This window comes from Dendrobates tinctorius, unplaced genomic scaffold, assembly GCF_039654945.1.
Source record: "Dendrobates tinctorius isolate UK_male_01 unplaced genomic scaffold, ASM3965494v1 ptg000045l, whole genome shotgun sequence".
NCBI lineage: Eukaryota > Metazoa > Chordata > Amphibia > Anura > Dendrobatidae > Dendrobates > Dendrobates tinctorius.
In genome coordinates, this window is record NW_027361713.1 from 9,277,612 (window position 1) to 9,299,623 (window position 22,012).

At 44.3% G+C, this 22,012-nt stretch overlaps 1 protein-coding gene across 4 annotated transcripts in view; it reads left to right on the forward strand.

Annotated features, from left to right (window-relative positions):
- Positions 1–19,826, forward strand: part of CUNH3orf52 (chromosome unknown C3orf52 homolog) — a 98,117-nt gene extending 78,291 nt beyond the window's left edge. For 3 of the 4 annotated variants that reach the window (XM_073575608.1, XM_073575609.1, XM_073575610.1), the window contains 4 exons: positions 3,864–4,003; positions 12,068–12,141; positions 15,351–15,529; positions 19,601–19,826. In XM_073575608.1, the coding sequence (XP_073431709.1) occupies positions 3,864–4,003; positions 12,068–12,141; positions 15,351–15,529; positions 19,601–19,608 (401 nt within the window). In that variant the 3' untranslated portion in view covers positions 19,609–19,826. Of the gene's footprint in view, positions 1–3,863; positions 4,004–12,067; positions 12,142–12,262; positions 12,490–15,350; positions 15,530–19,600 lie in introns of those variants that run through there. The other variant, XR_012232235.1, reaches the window with a different exon arrangement.
- The last annotated feature ends 2,186 nt before the right edge of the window (positions 19,827–22,012 follow it).

The window sequence follows — 22,012 nt, forward strand, 5'->3', positions numbered from 1 at the left end:
ATATTGTATTGAAAAAGTCAAACGGCTCTCCTTCCCTTCTGAGCTCTGCCATGCGCCGAAACAGTGGTTCCCCCCCACATATCAGGTATCAGCGTACTCAGGACAAATTGCACAATAATTTTTCCAGTCCAATTTCTCCTGTTACCCTTGGTAAAATAAAAAAAATTGGACCTGAAGTAAAAATTCCTGTGAAACACCTGAAGGGTTAATAAATTTCTTGAATGTGGTTTTGAGCACCTTGAGGGGTGCAGTTTTTATAATGGTGTCACTTTTGGGTATTTTCTATCATATAGACCCCTCAAAGTGACTTCAAATGTGATGTGGTCCGTAAAAATAAAATGGTGTTGCAAAAATGAGAAATCGCTGGTCAACTTTTAACCCTTATAACTTCCGAGCAAAAAAAAAAATTTTGGTTCTAAAATTGTGCTGATGTAAAGTAAACATATGGGAAATGTTATTTATTAAGTTTTTTGTGTGTCATATCTCTGTGATTTAAGGGCATAAAAATTCAAAGTTGGAAAATTTCAAAATTTTCATAATTTGTCAAATTTCCGATTTTTTTTCACAAATAAACGCAAGTCATATCAATTAAATTTTACCACTACCTTGAAGTACAATATGTCACGAGAAAACACTGTCAGAATCACCAGGATTCATGGAAACGTTCCAGAGTTATGACCTCATAAAGGGACAGTGGCCAGAATTGTGCAAATTGGCCCGGTCATGAACGTGCAAACCACCCTTGGGGGTAAAGGGGTCAAAGGGAATTTGTCACCCCATTTTTGGAGTGTCAGCTGTCGGCACCGCCATCAGTGGCTTATCTACAGCATTCTGTAATGCTGTAGATAAGCCCCCGATTTAACCTGAAATATAAGAAAAACAAGTTATATTCACCAGGGGGAGGTCCGGTCTTGGTCCAATGGATGTCGGTTTTGGTCTGATGGGTGACGAGGTCCGGTCCGGCGCCTCCCATCTTGTAGCGATGATGTCCTCTTCTTTGCTTCCCGTCGCGGCTCCGGCGCAGGCGTACTTTACCTGCCCTGTTGAGGGCAGAGTAATGTACTGCAGTACGCAGGCACCGGACCTCTCTGACCTTGTCCAGCGCCTGCGCACTGTAGTACTCTGCTCTGCCCTCAACAGGGCAGAGCAGTGCACCTGCGCCAGAGCCGCAACGGGAAGCAAAGAAGAGGACGTCTCCGCTACAAGATGGGAGGCACCGGACCGGACCTCCACACCCTTCAGACCTAAACCGGCCCCTGGGTGAGTATAATATAACTAGTTTTTCTTCTCTTTCAGGTTCCATCAGGGCCTTATCTACAGCATTACAGAATGCTGTAGATAAACCCCTGATGGCTGTGCCGGCAGCTGATACTCCAAAAATGAGGTGACAGATTCCCTTTAAGGACGTTTAAACGTATATATATGTGAAAGTATATACGTGAAAGGTTGTGTCCCCGCACTCTATGTGGGCTCGGCCTGTTTTCTGGCACGTCAGCTGATTTAATCAGATATTCATATCTGCAGGTTAATAGCTGTTTTTTTTTGGTAACAGTTTCCTTTTAATTCTTACTCCAGCCCTTGGAAGAAGTACACTCTGGCAATGTGGCTTTCAACAAAAATGTTATGAAAGGTAGACCCTCATGCACAACACTTTATTAGAAATTCATGCAATACAAACTGAAAGCAGATGACTATATTTAATAATGGGTATTAAGAAATAAAGAGTATCCCATACACACTTCTCAGCACGTGGCATGGGGTGCACCTGCAAAGGTTGATACATCTCCTCTCACTCAATCCAGCACTCCAACTCTGTTCAAGACTATAAAATGAATATAAATAATACCCCGATACAGTGTACACAGCACGCTGCTACACATCAAACACATGGAGTGTGCATGAATCGAAAAGTCACACACTCTCTGAAAGGCTATGGATTCTTTAGAGCATACAACAATCAAATTTATTAAAGATTTTAAGCTCTAGTGTTCTTACAAGAAGATATATAAAAATGTAAAAATAAAATAACACAAATATGCAAAGCAGTTATAAAATAAAAAGGGAGAAATAGCAGAAAATACCTAGTTGTTCTTCAGTTTTCCTTGGGGAAGGAGAAAATGAATCATGGATTCCAATTAGCATAGGCAGACCTCTATGTAAAAGCTGACACCCTGCAGCAGCGCCCACGATTGTTGCTTGCACCGATCATGGCATTTAACCCCTCTGATGCCACTGTCAAATGTGACAGCATCATCGAGGAGCATCACACAGCATAACACAAGGCTGGTTATCAAGAATAGAGGGGTCCACATGCCATATATTTTAATTATTTAAATAAGCAATTTTAAAAAACGGCGTGGGCTCCCCCCCATTTTTGACAACCAGCCTTGCTAAAGTAGACAGCTGGGTACTGGTATTCTCAGGCTGGTAAGGGGCCATGGATATTGGCCCCCCAGCCTAAAAATAGCAGCACACAACTGCCCAGAGAAGGCACCTATATTAGATGCACTCGAGAAATTGCACATAAGGGACTCTGCAAATGGGACAGGACGTTTGCTAATGATTCCAGGAAATTTTTCATTAAAAAAAATCAAATAACGCTCCTTCCCTTCTGAGCCTTGCCGTGTGCCCAAACAGTAGTTTTCTCCCTCATATTGGGTATCGGTGTACTCAGGAGAAATTGCACAACAAATTGTATGGTGCAATTTCTCCTGTTACCGGTATGAAAATGCAACATTTTGGGCTAAAAGCATATTTGTGGGGAAAATTTGTTTTTTTTTTTGTTTTTTTTACGGCTCAACATAAACTTCTTTGAAGCAACTGAGGGTTCAATGTGCTCATCACACATCTAGATCAGTTCCCTTAAGGGTCTAGTTTCCAAAATGGTGTCAATTGTGGGAGATTTTCACTGTTTAGGCATATCAGAGGCTCTCCAAGCGCTACATGGTGTCCGCCAATTGTTCCAGCTCCTTCCCTTCCGAGCTCTGGCGTGCACCCAAACAGTGGTTTTCTTCATCATATGGGGTATCCGCATGCTCAGGAGAAGTTACACAAAAAGTTTTGGGGATCATTTGTTCCAGTTACCCTAGCCAAAATAAAAAAAATTGGATCTGAAGTCAATTTTTAGTGGAAATTTTTTTTCCCCACATTCCAAAAATTCCTGTGAAGCCTCTGCAGGGTTAATAAACTTCTTGAATGTGGTTTTGAGCACCGTGAGGGGTGCAGTTTTCAGAATGGTCACTTTTGGGTATTTGCTAACATATAGACCTTTTATATAGACCCATATATAGTCACTTCAAATGTGAGGTGGTCCGTGGTTTTGTAAATTTTGTTGGAAAAAGGAGAAATCGCTGGTCAACTTAACCCTTATAACTTCCTAACCAAAAAACAATGTTGGTTCCAAAATTGTGCTGATGTAAAGTAAACATGTGGGAAATGTTATTTATTATTTTGTTTGACATCTCTGTGATTTAAGGACATAAGAATTCCAAATTTTAGACAAATTTTTGCCATACCGAAGAAATTTTATCACTTTCATGAAGTACAATATGTCACAAAAAAGCAATCTCAAAGAGTGGGAAGCGTTCCAGTGGTCATAACGTCATAAAGTCACATTGGTCAGAATTAGAAAAATTGACTTTGCCATAAAGGTGCAAACCACCTTGTGGAGTAAAGGGGTTAAGTCCTTCCTGCATTCCTTTTGAATTTACATTTTGGCTCTGGCTCTGACAAAACTAAGGAATATTGTGTGTGAGCTGCTTTTTTTTTTTTTTTTTTTTTTTTTTTTTAAATCATGTGTGCAACACCACCCCAAACCAAAGTTCAAACTCCAGCCAGGTTTAATAAAGTCTTTTTCTTTACAGATGTTTATATTGATGACGATGAAAAAAATTTGGCCAACCTTTCATTAAACAGCACTTGCAGTTTCAGAGGCTTTGTTAACGTAACAAACCCTTGTCTTTGGGATTCCTGGATGAAGAATGAAACATTGATTCAAGAAAGGGTATGTTGGATGTTATATGCAGTACTAAATATAAGGCCCAGGGTCACATGGCTGTCGATTCTCTAACAGTGAGAATCTGGATGATTATGCAAATGACACTCTGCTCAAACTTTGTCAGGTTTAATAAGAGTGTCAGTGTACTGTGCATGATAGAATCACAGCACACATGGAGGAGACAGAGAAAGTAATTTCTCCATTGCCAGTGACTGAGGAAATCTGACTGCACTCGGATGACAACCGAGTGCAGTTCGATGTTTCATACTCACCCATAGACTTGTATGGGTTCGTGGGATCCGTTTCTCGCATGCCCTCGCAGATCTGCATAGCCCCATAGCATGACATTTGTCCAAGTGTAATCCGATTTTTAATTGGATTGCACTTGTCTGATTTATATGCTCATGTGAGCAAGCCCTAACAGATGCATTAATGATAAGCAGACTTGCAATAATTAATTCCCTTTCCCTTGGGACTGTAATCACACTTCAATTGTAGTATAAGAATGAAAAAGTTAATCCCCCAAAAATAGGTGTTAGACCTACCGATAATGATGTTTCCAGGAGTCCATCCTGACAGCACCATGGAGGACGTCCTCCTCCTCCTTACAGGGACAGGAAAGCACACGAGAGGTTAAAAGGCACCGTCCCACCCCTTTCCCTCAGTGACTTAACAAGTACCACAGCGTGGATAATGCTATAACTCTTTTAATGGTATCATCATATTACATCATATGACATAACTTAACATAACAACCTATCCGGGAGGGAACTACCCGTGCTGTCAGGATGGACTCCTGGAAACATCATTACCGGTAGGTCTAATACCTATTTTCCAGGATGTCCAGCTGACAGCACCATGGAGAGTACCAAAGCACCTCCTCAGGGTGGGATCACCGCCTGGAGAACTTTTCTCCCAAATGCGGTATGTTCTCCTGATAGCACGTCAAGGTTGTAGTGCTTGCAAAATGTATTCAGGCTGGCCCAGGTTGCCGCTATACAAATCTGCTCAACTGAGGTGCCTGCACGCTCGGCCCAGGAGGCTGAAACTGCCCTAGTAGAGTGGGCCCTTAAGGTATCTGGTGGGTTGGCACCTTCCGACTGGTAGGCGTCTGAAATTACTGATGTGATCCATCTTGCGATGGACGCCTTAGAGGCTTTTCTCCCCCTATTTTTACCCCCGAAGAGGATGAACAGGTTTGAGTCAATACGCCAGTCATTGGTGGCCTCTAGATAGCTTATAACTGCCCGTCTTACGTCTAGGGAGTGGAGACGCTGTTCTTTCTCATTGTGGGGATTGCTGCAGAAGGATGGTAGCACTATCTCCTGATTTATATTATGGTAAGAGGCTACCTTGGGGATAAAAGCCGGATCTAATCTTAAGGTTATATGATCGTCTCTGATCTGGAGATATGGATCCTTGGTGGACAGGGCCTGGATCTCCCCTATTCTTTTGGCCGTGGTGATGGCTACGAGGAAAGCCGTCTTTCGAGAGAGAGTCGAAATGGACATTCTATCACTAGGCATGTAGGGGTCCCTACATAAAGATCTGAGTACCAGGCCGAGGTCCCAGGGCGGGGTGAGCTGCTTAATTGTGGGGCGAAGACGCTGCGTGGCCTTTATGAATCTTACCACCCAAGGATGGGAGGCTAAAGGGTAGTCGAAGAAGGCGCTCAAAGCCGAGATCTGGACCTTTAACGTGCTGGGTTTAAGCCCCTTATTATATCCCGACTGCAGAAAGTCTAGGACACTAGGGAGGTCAGGGGTACCTGCCGAGAGGTCGGACCTGCCACCTTCCAGGCAGAATCTCTTCCATATTTTTCTGTAGATTGCGGATGTTACCGGTTTCCTGCTGGCCAGTAGAGTGAATATGACCTGCTCAGATAAGCCCTTTGCTCTCAAAATGTCCCTTTCAGGATCCATGCCGAGAGGCGTAGCCTTGCTGGGTCTGGATGGCGAATCGGCCCCTGGTGCATAACATCTCCCTTCAGGGGTAGCTCGACTGGGTTTCCTACTGCCATAGCTCCTAGCAGCGGAAACCAGCTTCTCTTTGGCCAGTATGGCACTATTAATATCACCGACGCGTGGTCCTCGCAGATCTTCCTGAGTACCGCCGGTATCAGCGCCAGTGGTGGGAATGCATACAAGAGGGGTTCCGTCCAGGCCTGGCTCAGGGCATCTACTCCGTCCGGGTGGTCTGCTGGGTTCAAGGAGTAGAATCTGGCGACCCTTGAGTTCTTCCGGTTTGCAAACAGGTCTATACTGGGGGTCCCCCAATGCTGACAAAGCTGATGGAAGATTTCTTCGTTTAGTTCCCACTCTGTCGGGCTGACCCGCTGTCTGCTTAGATAGTCTGCTACTACGTTCTGAGAACCCTCTAGGTGGATTGCCGTTATGGAGAGGACCACCTCTTCTGCCCAGGCGAATATTCGTCCTGCGAGTGCCTGGAGTGGTCGATGTCTCGGACCTCCCTGGTGCTTCAGGAATGAGACTGCCGTTGTGTTGTCGGACAATATCCGGACATGTCGATTTCTCACTACCGACCGGTTCTGACGCAGGGCTTCCCAGACCGCATAGAGCTCCCTGAAGTTGGAGGATCTGCTTCTGATGCTGACCGGCCATCTTCCCTGAAAAATTCTCCCTTCTACGTGGGCTCCCCATCCCCACGTACTGGCGTCTGTGGTGATTACCATGTACGGCGAGGTTGTCCATAGCACGCCCACCTGTAAGTTCTGGGGCTGTATCCACCACCGCAGGGATCTTCTTACCCTGTCTGGTAAGGATATGGGCCCGTCGAGAGAATCCTGACACCCGTTCCATCCGTGAGGATTTCCTTTTGCAGGGGCCTCGAATGGGACTGGGCCCATCTGACGCATGGAATGCAAGCCGTCATCAGACCCAGAACTTCCATTGCACCTCTTATGGAGGAGCGATGTCTCAGTAGTCCCTTGACTCTGTCTTGAATTGTCTGCTGCTTTTTTCTCGGTAGCCGATATATTCTGTCTCTTGAATCCAGAAGGACACCCAGGAAGATCTTCCTGCTTTCTGGCTTTAGGTCTGACTTCTGGTCGCTGATCAGCCAGCCGAGATACTCCAGTGTTCTGATCGTTTGGCTCCTGTCCTGGATGAGCCTTTCTTCTGATCCTGCGACTAGGAGAAAGTCGTCTAGATACGGTATTATAATGACTCCCTGCTTTCTCAGGTAGGCTACCACCTCCGCTACCAGCTTTGTAAATATTCGGGGGGCCGAAGCCAGCCCGAACGGAAGGCACTGGAACTGGAAGTGGCAGGTCTGGGATGGTAGACTGATTACGAATCTTAATAAGCTTTGAGATGCGGGATGGATGGGGACCTGATAGTATGCACTCTTCAGGTCCAGAGTACACATGACAGCATCCCTGTCTATAAGTTGAATCGCTGAGCGTATTGATTCCATTCGAAACCTTTTGTATACCACCCAGGCATTTAGGGGTTTTAAGTTTATGATTGTTCTGGCCTCGCCAGATGGTTTTGTAATGGAGAATAGGGAAGAGTAATGACCTTTTCCCCTCTCCTGCTGCGGAACTGGCACTATGACCTCTGACCGGAGCAGGTCCTGTAGATCTGCCCACATGGTAGAGTCTTCCGGGACTACGTTGGGGGCGATGTATCTGTCGGGGGGAGGGGAATAACATTCTATGCTGTACCCTTCTGTGATGGTTCTGAGGACCCACCGGTTCTGGGTTACCTGGCGCCACCTTGCTGCGAATCGTCGCAGTCTTCCCCCAACACCTATGGCGTCATTGCCTTCTAGACCTGGAGGATGACGCAAAAAGAGGGGCCTTGCTTCTCCCCCTTGGCTCTGAGTGTTTCTAAAGGAGCCCCTGTTGGATCTACCCTGTCTCCTAAAATCGGTCTGTCACCTGAAAAAGGACCCTCTACGAAAGGACTGGGGACGCTTGTGTTTTTCTTCTGGAAACCCCTTGTTTTTGTTAGACACCTGCTCTAGGATGCTATCTAGAGCTGGCCCGAACACCCTTTAGCCTGAAAAGGGGATGGAGCAAAGCTTTGCCTTTGAAGCGTTATCCCCAGACCAAGATTTCAGCCAAACCGCTCGCCTAGCTGCGTTGGAAAGGGAAAGCTTTGCCTTTGAAGCGTTATCCCCAGACCAAGATTTCAGCCAAACCGCTCGCCTAGCTGCGTTGGAAAGGGATGCTATCTAGAGCTGGCCCGAACACCCTTTAGCCTGAAAAGGGGATGGAGCAAAGCTTTGCCTTTGAAGCGTTATCCCCAGACCAAGATTTCAGCCAAACTGCTCGCCTAGCTGCGTTGGAAAGGGAGTTGTTTCTGGCTGCGAATCTTACTGACTCGGCCGACGTATCTGAAAGGAACGCAGTGGCTGATTTCATCAGAGGGAGGGAAGCTAGGATCTCAGATCTAGGGGTCTTGTTGGATAAATGCTCTTCCAACTGCCCCACCCATAGGAACATGGACCTGGCCACTGAGGTGGCTGCTATGTTAACCTTAGTAAGGGCAGCTGCCGATTCCCATGTTCTCTTTAACAGAATGTCCGCCTTCCGGTCCATCGGGTCTCTGAGATTTGATGAGTCCTCGAAGGGGATGGCGGTTTTTTTGGTCACCGTAGCTACAGGAACATCGATTTTAGGAATTTCCTCCCACAATCGTGTTTCCTCTGGGTCAAAGGGCAGTCGGCTCTTAAAGTCCCGAGACAGTACAAGTCGCCGTTCTGCCTCTTTCCATTCTTCTAGGACCATTGTCTTAATGTGTTCGCTTACGGGGAGCACAGTTTGTTTCCGAGCGACCAGTCCCCCAAACATCAGGTCCTGTCGGGACTGCGGTTTTGGAACATCCTCTATCTGCATGGTGTTCCTTACCGCCTGCACCAAGTCCTCGGTGTCCTCTAACTTAAACAGGTATTTCCTGCCTTGGTCCCTCCTGTCAGTCGGGATCTCCCCCTCCTCGGGATCCGAGTCCCGGGGGTCTGACCCATCAGGCGAACTTGTCTCCGAGGCTAGCTCCATCTCCCACCTCAGCCGCTTCCGGCTTGGCCCCGGACTAGGGGACTGCTGCCGTGAGAGACTGGATCTGGAGGCCTGTACTTCCTCCCGAACCAAGGATCGCATCTCGGCCAGGAGGGACGGCTGCTCGTCTCTTACGACCCTTGAAGTGCAGGGTCCGCAGAGAGTCTTGGTATAGTTGTCTGGCAGCTTTACGCTGCAAACCGGGCATCTGACAGACTTAGATGTGGCCTTTACCGAGTCCTTAACCTCTGTCGGGGGGGCTGGGGTACCCTTCTCCTGTACGATACAGAACAGGGATAGTCGGGTCAGTTGTCCTGGGCTGCAGGGAAGGCCGTGTGGGGGTTGGATTGCGCCAGGCTCACTTACCCCTCTGTCGGCTGGCGCCTCTGGGTCCATACCACTGAAGCAGCTGTTGCGTGCGGTGAGCTGCTAGCGTGCGGTGAACTGCTGGTGTGTGGTGAGCTGCTGGCGTGCGATGAGAGCTGCTGGTGCGGCGAGCTGCTGGCGTGCGGCGGGCTGCTGGCGTGCACTGAGCTGCTAGCGTGCCCAGGCTGCTGGCGTGCTGTTTTCAAATCAGCTCGTGACGTCATCGCCGCGCGCAGGCCACTTCCGCTTCCTGTTCTGAAGCCCCGCCCACCGAGCGTCCTGCAATGGCGGCGCCCATCCGGCTTTCTGCAGGGACCCGGCTCCAGCTGCCCCAGGTTCTCTCTCGCCGGCACCCACACCGCCGGCTGCGTGCGGGGCAAGCGCTTCCAGCCGCAAACGCCCCGCGGTCTGTATGTCGCGCCAGCGCCCGCATCGCTCGCTGCCTGCGGGGACCCGGGCGACTGCCTCGCGGCCTGGAGCCGAGAGCCTCCCACTGGGAGGAGCGGCTTCCTCCAGGAGCGACGTCCTGCTCCTGGCTTTGGGGCAGAGGGACTCCCCACCGGGAAGTGTCGGCCCTTGGCATCCTGACAGGGGGAAGGATTGGACCGGCCGCCCGATCCCCCTGCGCCCTCAGGTAATCTTCCTGCTCCTCTCGTATGTCCCTCCGTGCAGGGACAGGAAAGACACTGAGGGAAAGGGGTGGGACGGGGTCTTTTAACCTCTCGTGTGCTTTCCTGTCCCTTTAAGGAGGAGGAGGACGTCCTCCATGGTGCTGTCAGGTGGACGTCCTGGAAAATGGTCATATCCCCTTTCTATTGGCCAGAGGTGCACGCGCGTGATCTCCACTCAACGCATTGTTCATGGGATTGCTGAGTACACTGTTTGGCAAGTTGCAGCTGTCTCGTAAACAATGAATGGAGCAGAGGCCATTCATGCACACCTTTTGCTCCATTCAGGACGGGGCTGCAGAGAACCATTCTGGAGGCTTCCAGAACCCCACTCTAGAGATCTCTGGGGTCCAAATGATCAAGGCCCCACAGCTCGGGAATTAATGCCACCTTTCCAAGAATGGTGGATAACTTGATTTTTGGGAATAACCCTTAAATCACCTGCCACCCCAGATTCTCACACAATGCACCCCTGTTGCATAAATATATACATTCCAAAATCAATCTCTGTACTCTCCCAATCCTAAAAGATCCAGAGATTTGCTGTGTCACTTTGCCACATTAAATACATAAATTGAGCACTTGTGCCAGTGACACAACCAGATGCACACAAAGCAGTGGCCAACTGACAGCACCGCTTAGCAATCTGAGTACTATCGTGTGAGTGATCAATCCACCTTGTGCCACAGCTAGACATGGACATTGGTGTATCCCAGGCTACAAGTGAAGTGTTTCGACAAGAAGCTTGAAAAAGTGTGCTGCTACATGGGCAAATCTTAAAGATTGTGATGTGGCTGCAGATGATTTGCTTTTCAAAGCCTTATGCTGGATATACAGCTTCCTCCAGCAGTACATCACTCCTCTATATACAGCCTCATCATTCTTCAACACCTCTATAAATTGCCACCATCTGCATTACATCATTCCTTGGACTATCTATACATTGCTTCCATCTACAGTTCATCATTCAGCTTCTCTACACACAGCCTACATCTCCAAAACTTTGCTTCTCAGCCCCTCTATACACAGCCTCATCATTCCTCAGCACCTCTAGTAACAGCCACCATGTGAATTAGATCACTCCTTGGCCTATCTATACACCGCTTCCATCTGCAGTTCATCATTGAGCTTCTCTACACACAGCCTACATCTCCAAAACTTTGCTTCTCAGCCCCTCTATACACAGCCTCATCACTCCTCAACACCTCTAGTAACAGCCACCATGTGCATTAGATCACTCCTTGGCCTATCTATACACCGCTTCCATCTGCAGTTCATCATTGAGCCCTTCTATACACAGCATCCAACTGCAGAACCTCATCCGTCTCAGTCCTGTGCTACTTTTCTCTTCAGAGGGCAGTAAGAGTGTTATATCTTTAGATGTACATAACATGCTGATTTGTGAGCACATACCACAGTTTCTGATTCAAAAGGTACAGCACCACTAAAGCTCTTGGCAGACGGATGGGATAAAGCAGTTACTATCCCAGTGATTTTTTCAGGGCCAAGTGGCCACTAGGTGCAGCAGTGGCATTGCATCTTCCAGTGAATTGCCTGCCTTTGCACCACAATCTGTAAGATGCATTGAGTCTGTAATGTATTGTGAGGAAGCAGGTGATTTAACGGTAAATGCTGTTGAAGCACCCCGTGGCCGGGCAGCCCCCAAACTATTAGGAGACCAGCTTCTGCTGTTGTCAGTCATGTATAACACAATGTGTCAATCTAAAATCCCTGTAGCATGCGTGGCAGACATAGCATGGAGCATGTTTACTGGATATTCAAGAAACCATAGCTCTCGTCATCCCAATGCTGTATAAAGCAATGTGTGATACATCCATGACGCCACATCTTGTCTTCACATTTACTACAAGTGAAATAATTAGGCCTGACACAATCGGACCCGAAGCATTGGGGGTATATATTTACAATCTGCCTTAGATAACAAAATCTGGATGTGACTAAAATTCATCTGAGAATCTTGTGGAACTAAGCACTGTTTTTTAATTTCCTTTACAGATTTCCAACTTATATTCAGTGTCTCCATTTCTGAATTATTTTTTCATTGCTGTCAAAGTCGATTATAATTCAATGTAAGTTCTTATGTTACCTCAAATTAGGAGGATTTAAGCAGTTTTCCCTTCATTATTAATTTATGGTTAATGTTTAAAGCAACACTCCAGCAGGTTTTTTTTGTGCTTTTTTTCATTTCAGCGCTGGAGTGGTATCACTCATCAATATTACTTGTCCCTAGAAATATACCGACCAGCCAATCTCTTCCCAACACCACCAGTGCCGTTCCGCCATCTTGTGACTGCAGCTGACCGGAAGTGAGAGCTAACAGTCACAAGTTTTCAATTCGAGTCTATGGAATGATCCGGCAGGTCACAACTAGCAGAACAGTACTGAAGTGTGGCAAGAACAGCAGAAGATGGTGGCTGGTAAGTATTATTACTTACATTAGTGATACCACTCCAGCGGTGAAAAAAAATGCTGGAGTGATGCTTAAAATATGCAATTTGAATAAACATTTGTTAATAATCTGCATTGCCTTGATATAACCCCTTCCGACGTGTGCAATAATAATATGCACTTGTCGGAATACCCATGTTTGGAATTCCCCTTTCTGGGCACATGACAGCTGATCTATACAGCTGACATGTGCCCGCAACAGCCGCAGGTGGAATCGCGATGGACCCGCGTCTGTTAACTAGTTAAATACCACTGTCAATTTCTGACAGCGGCATTTAACTCGCACTTACCTGAAGAACGTCCTTTGTCCCACTGATCAGTGACCCCGTCACATGATCGCGGGTCACAAATGGGTCAGCATGACAACCAGAGTTCTCCAATAGACCTCAAATTGTTGTTATAGCCAGATTGCTATGAGCACCGCCCAGGGGTCAGCGCTCATAGCAAGTGAGCATTTCTGCTACACACAGGCGATCTTATCAATCACCTGTGTGTAGCAGAGGTGATCAGACAGCTGCAGATTCTAGCATACCATGGAGACAATTGAAGCATGCCAAATGTAAAAAAAAGCTTTTAAAATATTTTTTTAAAAAGTTCATATCGCCCCCACTTTTGCCCCATTCAAAATAAAACAATAAAAAAATTAAATATACACTTATTTGGTCTCACCACCTTCAGAATCACCCAATAAATCAATATAACAAAAGAATTAAACCCTATCACTAAACGGCGTAACAAGAAAAAAATTCAAAACGTCAGAATTACGTTATTTTGGTGGTCGTTACAATGCAATTAAATGTAATAATGGGTGATCAAAAGATTGTATCTATACCAAAATTGGGTCAATAAAAATGTCAGTGCAAAAAAAGGCCTCACCCAGCCCAACATCATGAAAAATGGAGACGCTACAGGTCTCAGAAAATGGCGCTGTTTTTTTTTTTAACAAATGTTGGATTTTTTTTTATCACTTAAATAAAAAATAATCTATACAGTACATGTTTGGTGTCTGTGAACTCATAATGACCTGAAGAATCATAATGGCAGGTCAGTTTTAGCATTTGGTGAACATGGTAAAAGAAAAAAAACTGTGGAATTGCACTTTTTTGCAATTTTACCACACTTGGAATTTTTTTTCCCGTTTTTCAGTACATGATATGTTAGCATGGTATTTGGGTCCAGAAATGTTTGTTTAGAATGAATCACTTATTTTTCCAAGGTGTCTCACAACATTCACTGATTGAAGTGTAATACACAGCCAAGTTGTTTCATTACTTTACCCAAGAGTTAAGGGCCTGTCACACTAAGCGATATCGCTAGCAATATCGCTGTAACATCACTGGTTTTTGTGACGTTATAGCGATATTGCTAGCGATATCGCTATGTCTGATACTTACCTCCGACCGCTCCCCCGCTGGTCATCGCTGATCGCGCGAGAATGTCCTGGACCGTTTCTCGTCGTCAGCTTCCTGCGGCGCTTCCTATGGAGAGACGAGCGTGGACGCGGGCGGGAGGACGTAAGGATCACCTAGTGTGACAGGTAAGTAGCGACCCCCGACCCCTGCGATGTCGCTGGTGAGATCTGCCTGTGTGGCAGCTCACTAGCGACCAGTTAGCGATGCACCAGCGATCCTGACCGCATCATATCGCTGGTCGGGATCGCTGGTACATCGCTAAGTGTGACAGTACCCTATTGTAACCCTGCTTAAGGAACTGATGATTAGAATGTATCATATCATTTTATGAAAATGAATATAGATTCCATTTCTCCTTCAATAAACCATCAGATATTCATTACAGATAATCTTTTCCCCAATTTATAATCGTTTAGGTCTAGGGTGTATAGATTCTATGCAGACTACTATATTGTGTGGAAACATACACATTCCCAAAGCTAGTGGAACAAGATGTTAGGGTATGTGCACACGCTGCGGATTCTATTTTCAAAAACGCAGTTCACATGCTGCAGATTTTTCAAATCCGCAGCATGTCAACTCTTTCTGCGGATTCCACTGCGTTTTGACACCTGCTCCATTGTACAGATGTCAAAACGCAGGGGAAAAACGCAGGCAAATCTGCAGGTAAAACGCAAGCCATTTTACCTGTGGATTACCAGCACATACCCTTAAAATGCAATTTATATAGTTAGAATTCTTTACTATCCTACTGTTTGATATTGGGATAGCCATATTGTTAATTAAAAATTATAAAAAAGAAATAAAAATTAAAAGTAGCTGAAAAAATCCCACTTTCACATGGATACTGTTCAGTATGAGCTGCCAGACAAGATACCGTATCTTGCATTCAGTATAATAAAAAAGTAAATGGTGTGGAAAAATATATTAAATTAAATGGGAAACTTCTAGGATCTTAGGGGAAATTGGTTAAAACACTTTAAATATGTTGTAGAAAAAATGTCCCATATTTGTTTTGCCTTTAGGTTCTCAATTTTATTTAAAGAGGACCTGACACCAGTTCAAAAGTGGCATATTTTTGCTCTTATCTTTGGCACTGTCCCACCTGAGAATACAAATTTTTCTGGTCTTTACCAATCATTTTGCAGGTCACAGGGTAATTATTCAGAGCAATCCAAAGACACTCACTGAGAACCCCGTGATCTGTGCCCCTTTGGTGTAGACAGTAAAAATATCACAAAATAAAAAGCCTCATATCTCTGGAACCATATAGCAGATAAGAAAAAAAAATAGAATACTCAGTAGAGCAGTGGGAATTAAAGAAGAATAACTGACCACTTTTACAGGCTGTATGATTGTTTTGGTTCATTATTTTGTTATTTAATAAAACAATTAAAAAATGTTCCCGGCTCTTTTAGCATCAAGGATAAAGCAGCAGTCATTCACCTGGATTTCAAACGACCCTCAAAGTCCATGAAATATCCAATAAGTGTAGAGCTTGTAAAAGGGATCTTGAGGCAAGATATGTATGAACATGAAAAGTCAGCATGTCAAAATTCGCACATTTCGAAGAGTTCATTGCAAGTCACTGTAATGAGTAAGTATGTAATAGGTGACAGGGATTCCTCCCCCAAACATTCAATGACCGGTATGAAGAGGCTGGTCATTTGGCACAGTTACAGCAAAGTCTCCTGCTCAATCACAACTGTCTCTACATCAGCCATATTGGAGAATACGTACTCCGAGTTAGGCTGGAGTCACACAACGTATAAAAAAATCGGTCCATTATTCACGGACGAGAATCGCGCAAATGTTTCATGAACAGTGATCCATATGTCATCTGATTGTAATGCGAGGATGCAATTTTCTCGCATCTAAGCATCCGTGTGACATCCATATGGTGACATTTTCTCCCCGACTTGCAAAATGGACATATAATGGATCCCAATGACAGGTTAAAATAGAAAAGAAAAAATAGATATATACACATAGAATACATATATATATGTAATATATAAAATATATATATATATATATATATATATATATTTCATAGACGGCAGAGTAGTCGATAATTCGATTGCCGGCTTCTGTAAAATTATTACAAAACCCGACATGAAATGACACATGGTTTACATACAGTAAAACATTTCATTTCATTTAGATTTATATATATCTTTGACTAATAATTAGATTAGTGTATGTGTGTAAAATTTGGGACATGTAGGTGTTAAATTAATGGGTATATTCCTGGAAAAAAATTGTGTGGGCTCCCGCGCAATTTTCTATGCCAGAGAGGAAAAGCCAGTGACTAAGGGCAGGTATTAATAGCCTAGGGAGGGACCATGGTTATTGCCCCCCTCTGGCTGCAAACATCTGCCCCCAGACACCCCAGAAAAGGCGCATCTGTAAGATGCGACAATTGGTTTCCAATCATTTCTCATAGGTTTACAGCTGGGCCTGTAGCATTAGCACCGCTCCCAGTTGTAAACTATTTAACCCCTTCGGATGGATTGCAGCAGGGGACATGACTGAACGGCAGAGAGGTATGTATATTGTTGCTTTTTTGAAAAAAATTTATTACAGGAGCATGATGTGTTCAGTTGGATTGGCTGTGCAATATATTTGGTCAAAAACTGTCATTATTTCATTAAAATATTTTCTAATTAATGTCTGTGTGTATTTTTTTAACCCTTTAATACGATTGGATTAATAATGGATAGGTGTCTTATTGACACCTCTCCATTACTAACCCGGCTTAATGTCACCTTTCGGTTGCAAGGTGACATTAACCCCTTATTACCCCATATGCCACCGCTACACGGCAGTGGGATGAGAGAGGATAAGTGCCAGAATTGGCGCATCTTACAGATGCGCCTTTTCTGGGGTGTCTGGGGGCAGATGTTTGTAGTCAGGGGAGGGGGCAATAACCATGGGCTCTCCCCTAGGCTATTAATTTCTGCCTTCACTCACTGGCTTTCCCTCTCTGGAGGGGAAAATTGTGCGGGAGCCCAAGCAATTTTTTTCAAAGACTGTACCCATTAATTTGATACCTACATGTCCCAAATTTTACACACACACTAATCTACTTATTAGTTAAATACATATATAAATCTAAATGAAATGGTTTACTGTATGTAAACCATGTGTCATTTCATGTCAAGCTCTGTAATGGTTTTACAGAAGCCGGCAATTGAATTTTAACCGATTCTACTATATATATCTCTCTGAAATAAATATATATATATATATATATATATATATATATATATATATATATATATATAATTAATGTGTCAATGATATATATATATATATATATATATATATATATATATATATATATATCTCATTGACACATTATATATATATATATATATATATATATATATATATATATATATATATATATATATACAGTGGGGAAAAAAAGTATTTAGTCAGTCAGCAATAGTGCAAGTTCCACCACTTAAAAAGATGAGGGGCGTCTGTAATTTACATCATAGGTAGACCTCAACTATGGGAGACAAACTGAGAAAAAAAAATCCAGAAAATCACATTGTCTGTTTTTTTTTCATTTTATTTGCATATTATGGTGGAAAATAAGTATTTGGTCAGAAACAAAATTTCATCTCAATACTTTGTGATAGATCCTTTGTTGGCAATGACAGAGGTCAAACGTTTTCTGTAAGTCTTCACAAGGTTGCCACACACTGTTGTTGGTATGTTGGCCCATTCCTCCATGCAGATCTCCTCTAGAGCAGTGATGTTTTTGGCTTTTCGCTTGGCAACACGGACTTTCAACTCCCTCCAAAGGTTTTCTATAGGGTTGAGATCTGGAGACTGGCTAGGCCACTCCAGGACCTTGAAATGCTTCTTACGAAGCCACTCCTTCGTTGCCCTGGCGGTGTGCTTTGGATCATTGTCATGTTGAAAGACCCAGCCACGTTTCATCTTCAATGCCCTTGCTGATGGAAGGAGGTTTGCACTCAAAATCTCACGATACATGGCCCCATTCATTCTTTCATGTACCCGGATCAGTCGTCCTGGCCCCTTTGCAGAGAAACAGCCCCAAAGCATGATGTTTCCACCACCATGCTTTACAGTAGGTATGGTGTTTGATGGATGCAACTCAGTATTCTTTTTCCTCCAAATACGACAAGTTGTGTTTCTACCAAACAGTTCCAGTTTGGTTTCATCAGACCATAGGACATTCTCCCAAAACTCCTCTGGATCATCCAAATGCTCTCTAGCAAACTTCAGACGGGCCCGGACATGTACAGGCTTAAGCAGTGGGACACGTCTGGCACTGCAGGATCTGAGTCCATGTTGGCGTAGTGTGTTACTTATGGTAGGCCTTGTTACATTGGTCCCAGCTCTCTGCAGTTCATTCACTAGGTCCCCCCGCGTGGTTCTGGGATTTTTGCTCACCATTCTTGTGATCATTCTGACCCCACGGGGTGGGATTTTGCGTGGAGCACCAGATCGAGGGAGATTATCAGTGGTCTTGTATGTCTTCCATTTTCTAATTATTGCTCCCACAGTTGATTTCTTCACTCCAAGCTGGTTGGCTATTGCAGATTTAGTCTTCCCAGCCTGGTGCAGGGCTACAATTTTGTTTCTGGTGTCCTTTGACAGCTCTTTGGTCTTCACCATAGTGGAGTTTGGAGTCAGACTGTTTGAGGGTGTACACAGGTGTCTTTTTATACTGATAACAGGTTTAAACAGGTGCCATTACTACAGGTAATGAGTGGAGGAAAGAGGAGACTCTTAAAGAAGAAGTTACAGGCCTGTGAGAGCCAGAAATCTTGATTGCTTGTTTCTGACCAAATACTTATTTTCCACCATAATATGCAAATAAAATGAAAAAAAAAACAGACAATGTGATTTTCTGGATTTTTTTTTCTCAGTTTGTCTCCCATAGTTGAGGTCTACCTATGATGTAAATTACAGACGCCTCTCATCTTTTTAAGTGGTGGAACTTGCACTATTGCTGACTGACTAAATACTTTTTTTCCCCACTGTATATATATATATTTGTGTGTATACATGTATTCTATCTATTCTTTATTAACCTGTCAGTGTGATTTTACAGTATTGCGCACTGAATTGCCGGCTTTTCTAAAGGACACCGGTGCATACTTCTCGCAAGTCACACGTATGGTCCGTGTGTAATCCATTTTTTTCTCGCACCCATAGACTTGCATTGGCGAGTCTCGGGCATAATATGGTGCAAATCGCAGCATGCTGCGATTTCCTCCGCACATATAATATGGGTGAGAAAAAAAAGAATGCTGGGAGCTGCCCCATAGATTAACATTGGTCCGAGTGCTATGCGATTTTTTTTCTCGAATAGCACTCGTCCATACTTCTTGCTAGTGTGACTCCGGCCTTAATCTGAGCCATACAGCTTCTTCATTGGGCTATCCGATAAAATTAAGAGTATATTACAAAACCCCAGAACATGTTTTCTGTCCTCAGTCTTTCACCCTCTTTTTTTTATACCTTTACTGCTTGCTCAGATTGTCTTTGTCTTCTACTAAATTAGATTTAAAGATTTGAAAATACTAAGTTTGACAAATACAAAAAATAAAAGGCATAGGTAAGGGGGGCAATACTTTTCCTCAATCCTGTAGAGCCAATCTTTGTCATTTTTGTATATTTCCAGGTATTTAAGGAGAAGGCAACCGATTGCACCCGTTCAGCAACACGCACCGTAACGACTGCATCAGTCAAGAACATGCAGTACCCCTCAATCATCACCACTATCCCTGTGTGCTTTTATAAGGGTTATGCAATTAATCCTTATTACAAATGCCATTAAGACATTTTTAAAGTAATCTGCAATATGTTTAGAATTAAAAAATACACTTAAATAAATCCTACTTACTTGATACTGCTGCTAATCTGTGCTTGTGGATCTGGCTATGGATCAGGTCAGTCTCCTTTTTTACCTTTGGGAACTGTTAATACAGTACATTTTCCTTGCCCTTCAGAAGGGGTCTTCTCAGCTATTCTGAGTCTGGTTTTTCTCTTACATGTAGGAAAGAGAGCTACATTTTTATTGCTCATCACTATGCAGAGGTATATTTATGTGGGAAGACCTAAATATTCCTTTCTGCCAGCACTTGGCTTATTGCGTGGACCTGCACATTGCAATACGTATTATGTATCCGGTAAATACAGTATATACTCGAGTATAAGCCGACCCGAGTATAAGCCGAGGCACCTAATTTTGCCACGAAAAACTGGCTTATTGAATCGAGTATAATCAGGGTATGCATTGTCCTCCTCATCACTATCCTGGTGTGCATGGCTCCCCTGTCCCTGTCATTGTATGCATGGCTCCCCTGTCCCTGTCATTGTACACATGTCTCCCCTGACCCTGTCATTGTATGCATGGCTCCCTTGTCCCTGTCATTGTATGCATGACTTCTTATCCCCTGTCCTTGTATGCATAGCTCATTATCCCCTATCCTTTTATACATAGCTCCTTATCCCCATATCCTTGTATGCATGGCTATTTATCCCCTATCCTTGTATGTATGGCGCTTTATCCCCATCCTTGTATGTATTGCTCTTTATCCCCCTATCCTTATATGAATGATTCCTGTTAAAAAAAAAAACAGAACAGAAAAAACATCCTATTTACCTTCCTGCGCGCCCTGATGCACCTCGTTCCGGCGCCAGCAGCTCTTCCGGCTGAGCGATCACGTGGCTCCGCTCATTAAGGTAATGACTATGCACTCCACACCTATGGGAGTGGCGAGGCCTGCATATTCATTACCTTAATGAGCGGGGCCACGTGATGGAACGAATGAGATGCAGTGCCAGAGAGGGCACGCAGGTAGGTGAGTAGGATGTGTGCTGGAAGCCAGCGGCTGGCACTGCGCTATTACAGCAGCGGCACAGGCTTTAGCCACAGCTCCTGCCTCAGTGACCCATTGCTCTGCCGCTCCCCCTCCTCCACCGGCTGAAAAACTCGACTTATACACAAGAATATACAGTAATCTTTTTTCAATAGCATGTTAGTGGAAACAGCTTTTTTTTATTTATATAATAGAATAATTTAAGGTAGGGCGACCCATTTACCAAAACTAGTAATAAGGATTTTTAGGACCTGTCGCCATTTTACCTGAAATAAACTGCATACACAGAGGCACAAGGCTGGCATATTTACTTTGAAAGTCAATGACACAATATATGAATAATTCTTTTTAAAATTTATTTTGCCTGATAATGAGAATTTTATAAATACAATTGGATTTTCAAAATAGAATATGTGGAATAGATCACTGTCTTATGTAGTTTGGGTTGCAAAATATAGTGCCTGGTCCTCTTTACATAGTAACTCAAACAATATAGCTGATATAAAGCCCCCATCTCATGTAGCGAGATCGCTAGCGAGATCGCTGAAGTGTCACCGATTTTGTGATGTAACCGCGACCTCGCCAGCGGTCTCGCTACATGTGACACGTAGCGGCGACCGGACCCCCTGCTGGATATCGCTGATCGTGCTCGAATGTCTTGGGCCATTTTTTCATCGTCGGTGTCCCGCTGGCCAGCATGCATCGCTGTGTTTGACCCGAGCGACCTCGTAGGCGATGCAGAATTCAGGGACGCAGGCTGGAATCGTTCAGAAAAGCTGCTGTGTGACAAGGTACTAACGACCGCCGAGGATCGCTGGATGGTTGCTGCCTCGCTGAAGAGATCTGCCTGTTTGGCAGCTTACTAGCGACCATTTAGCGATGCACCAGCGATCCTTACCCGGTCGTGTCATTGTCGGGATCTCCGGTGCGTCGCTAAGTGAAATGGGACCCTAAGAACACAATTTATGCATTTTTGCTTATTACAGAATGATTTTTGGTTCCAGCAACTTTTTACATCAAAAGGTGATCTTGTTTTATAAATTGCCCTATGTAGGATTAGACTTACTGTTCTTCAGTTTATTGGTGTGTTGACTATTAATTCTACTGAGGAAAATATTGATTGCACTTAACTATTTTTAATAAATGTGCGTTTTACATTACATGGGCTGCCGTTTTAATCTGCATCTTAGTTTAAGCAATGTTCAGAAAGG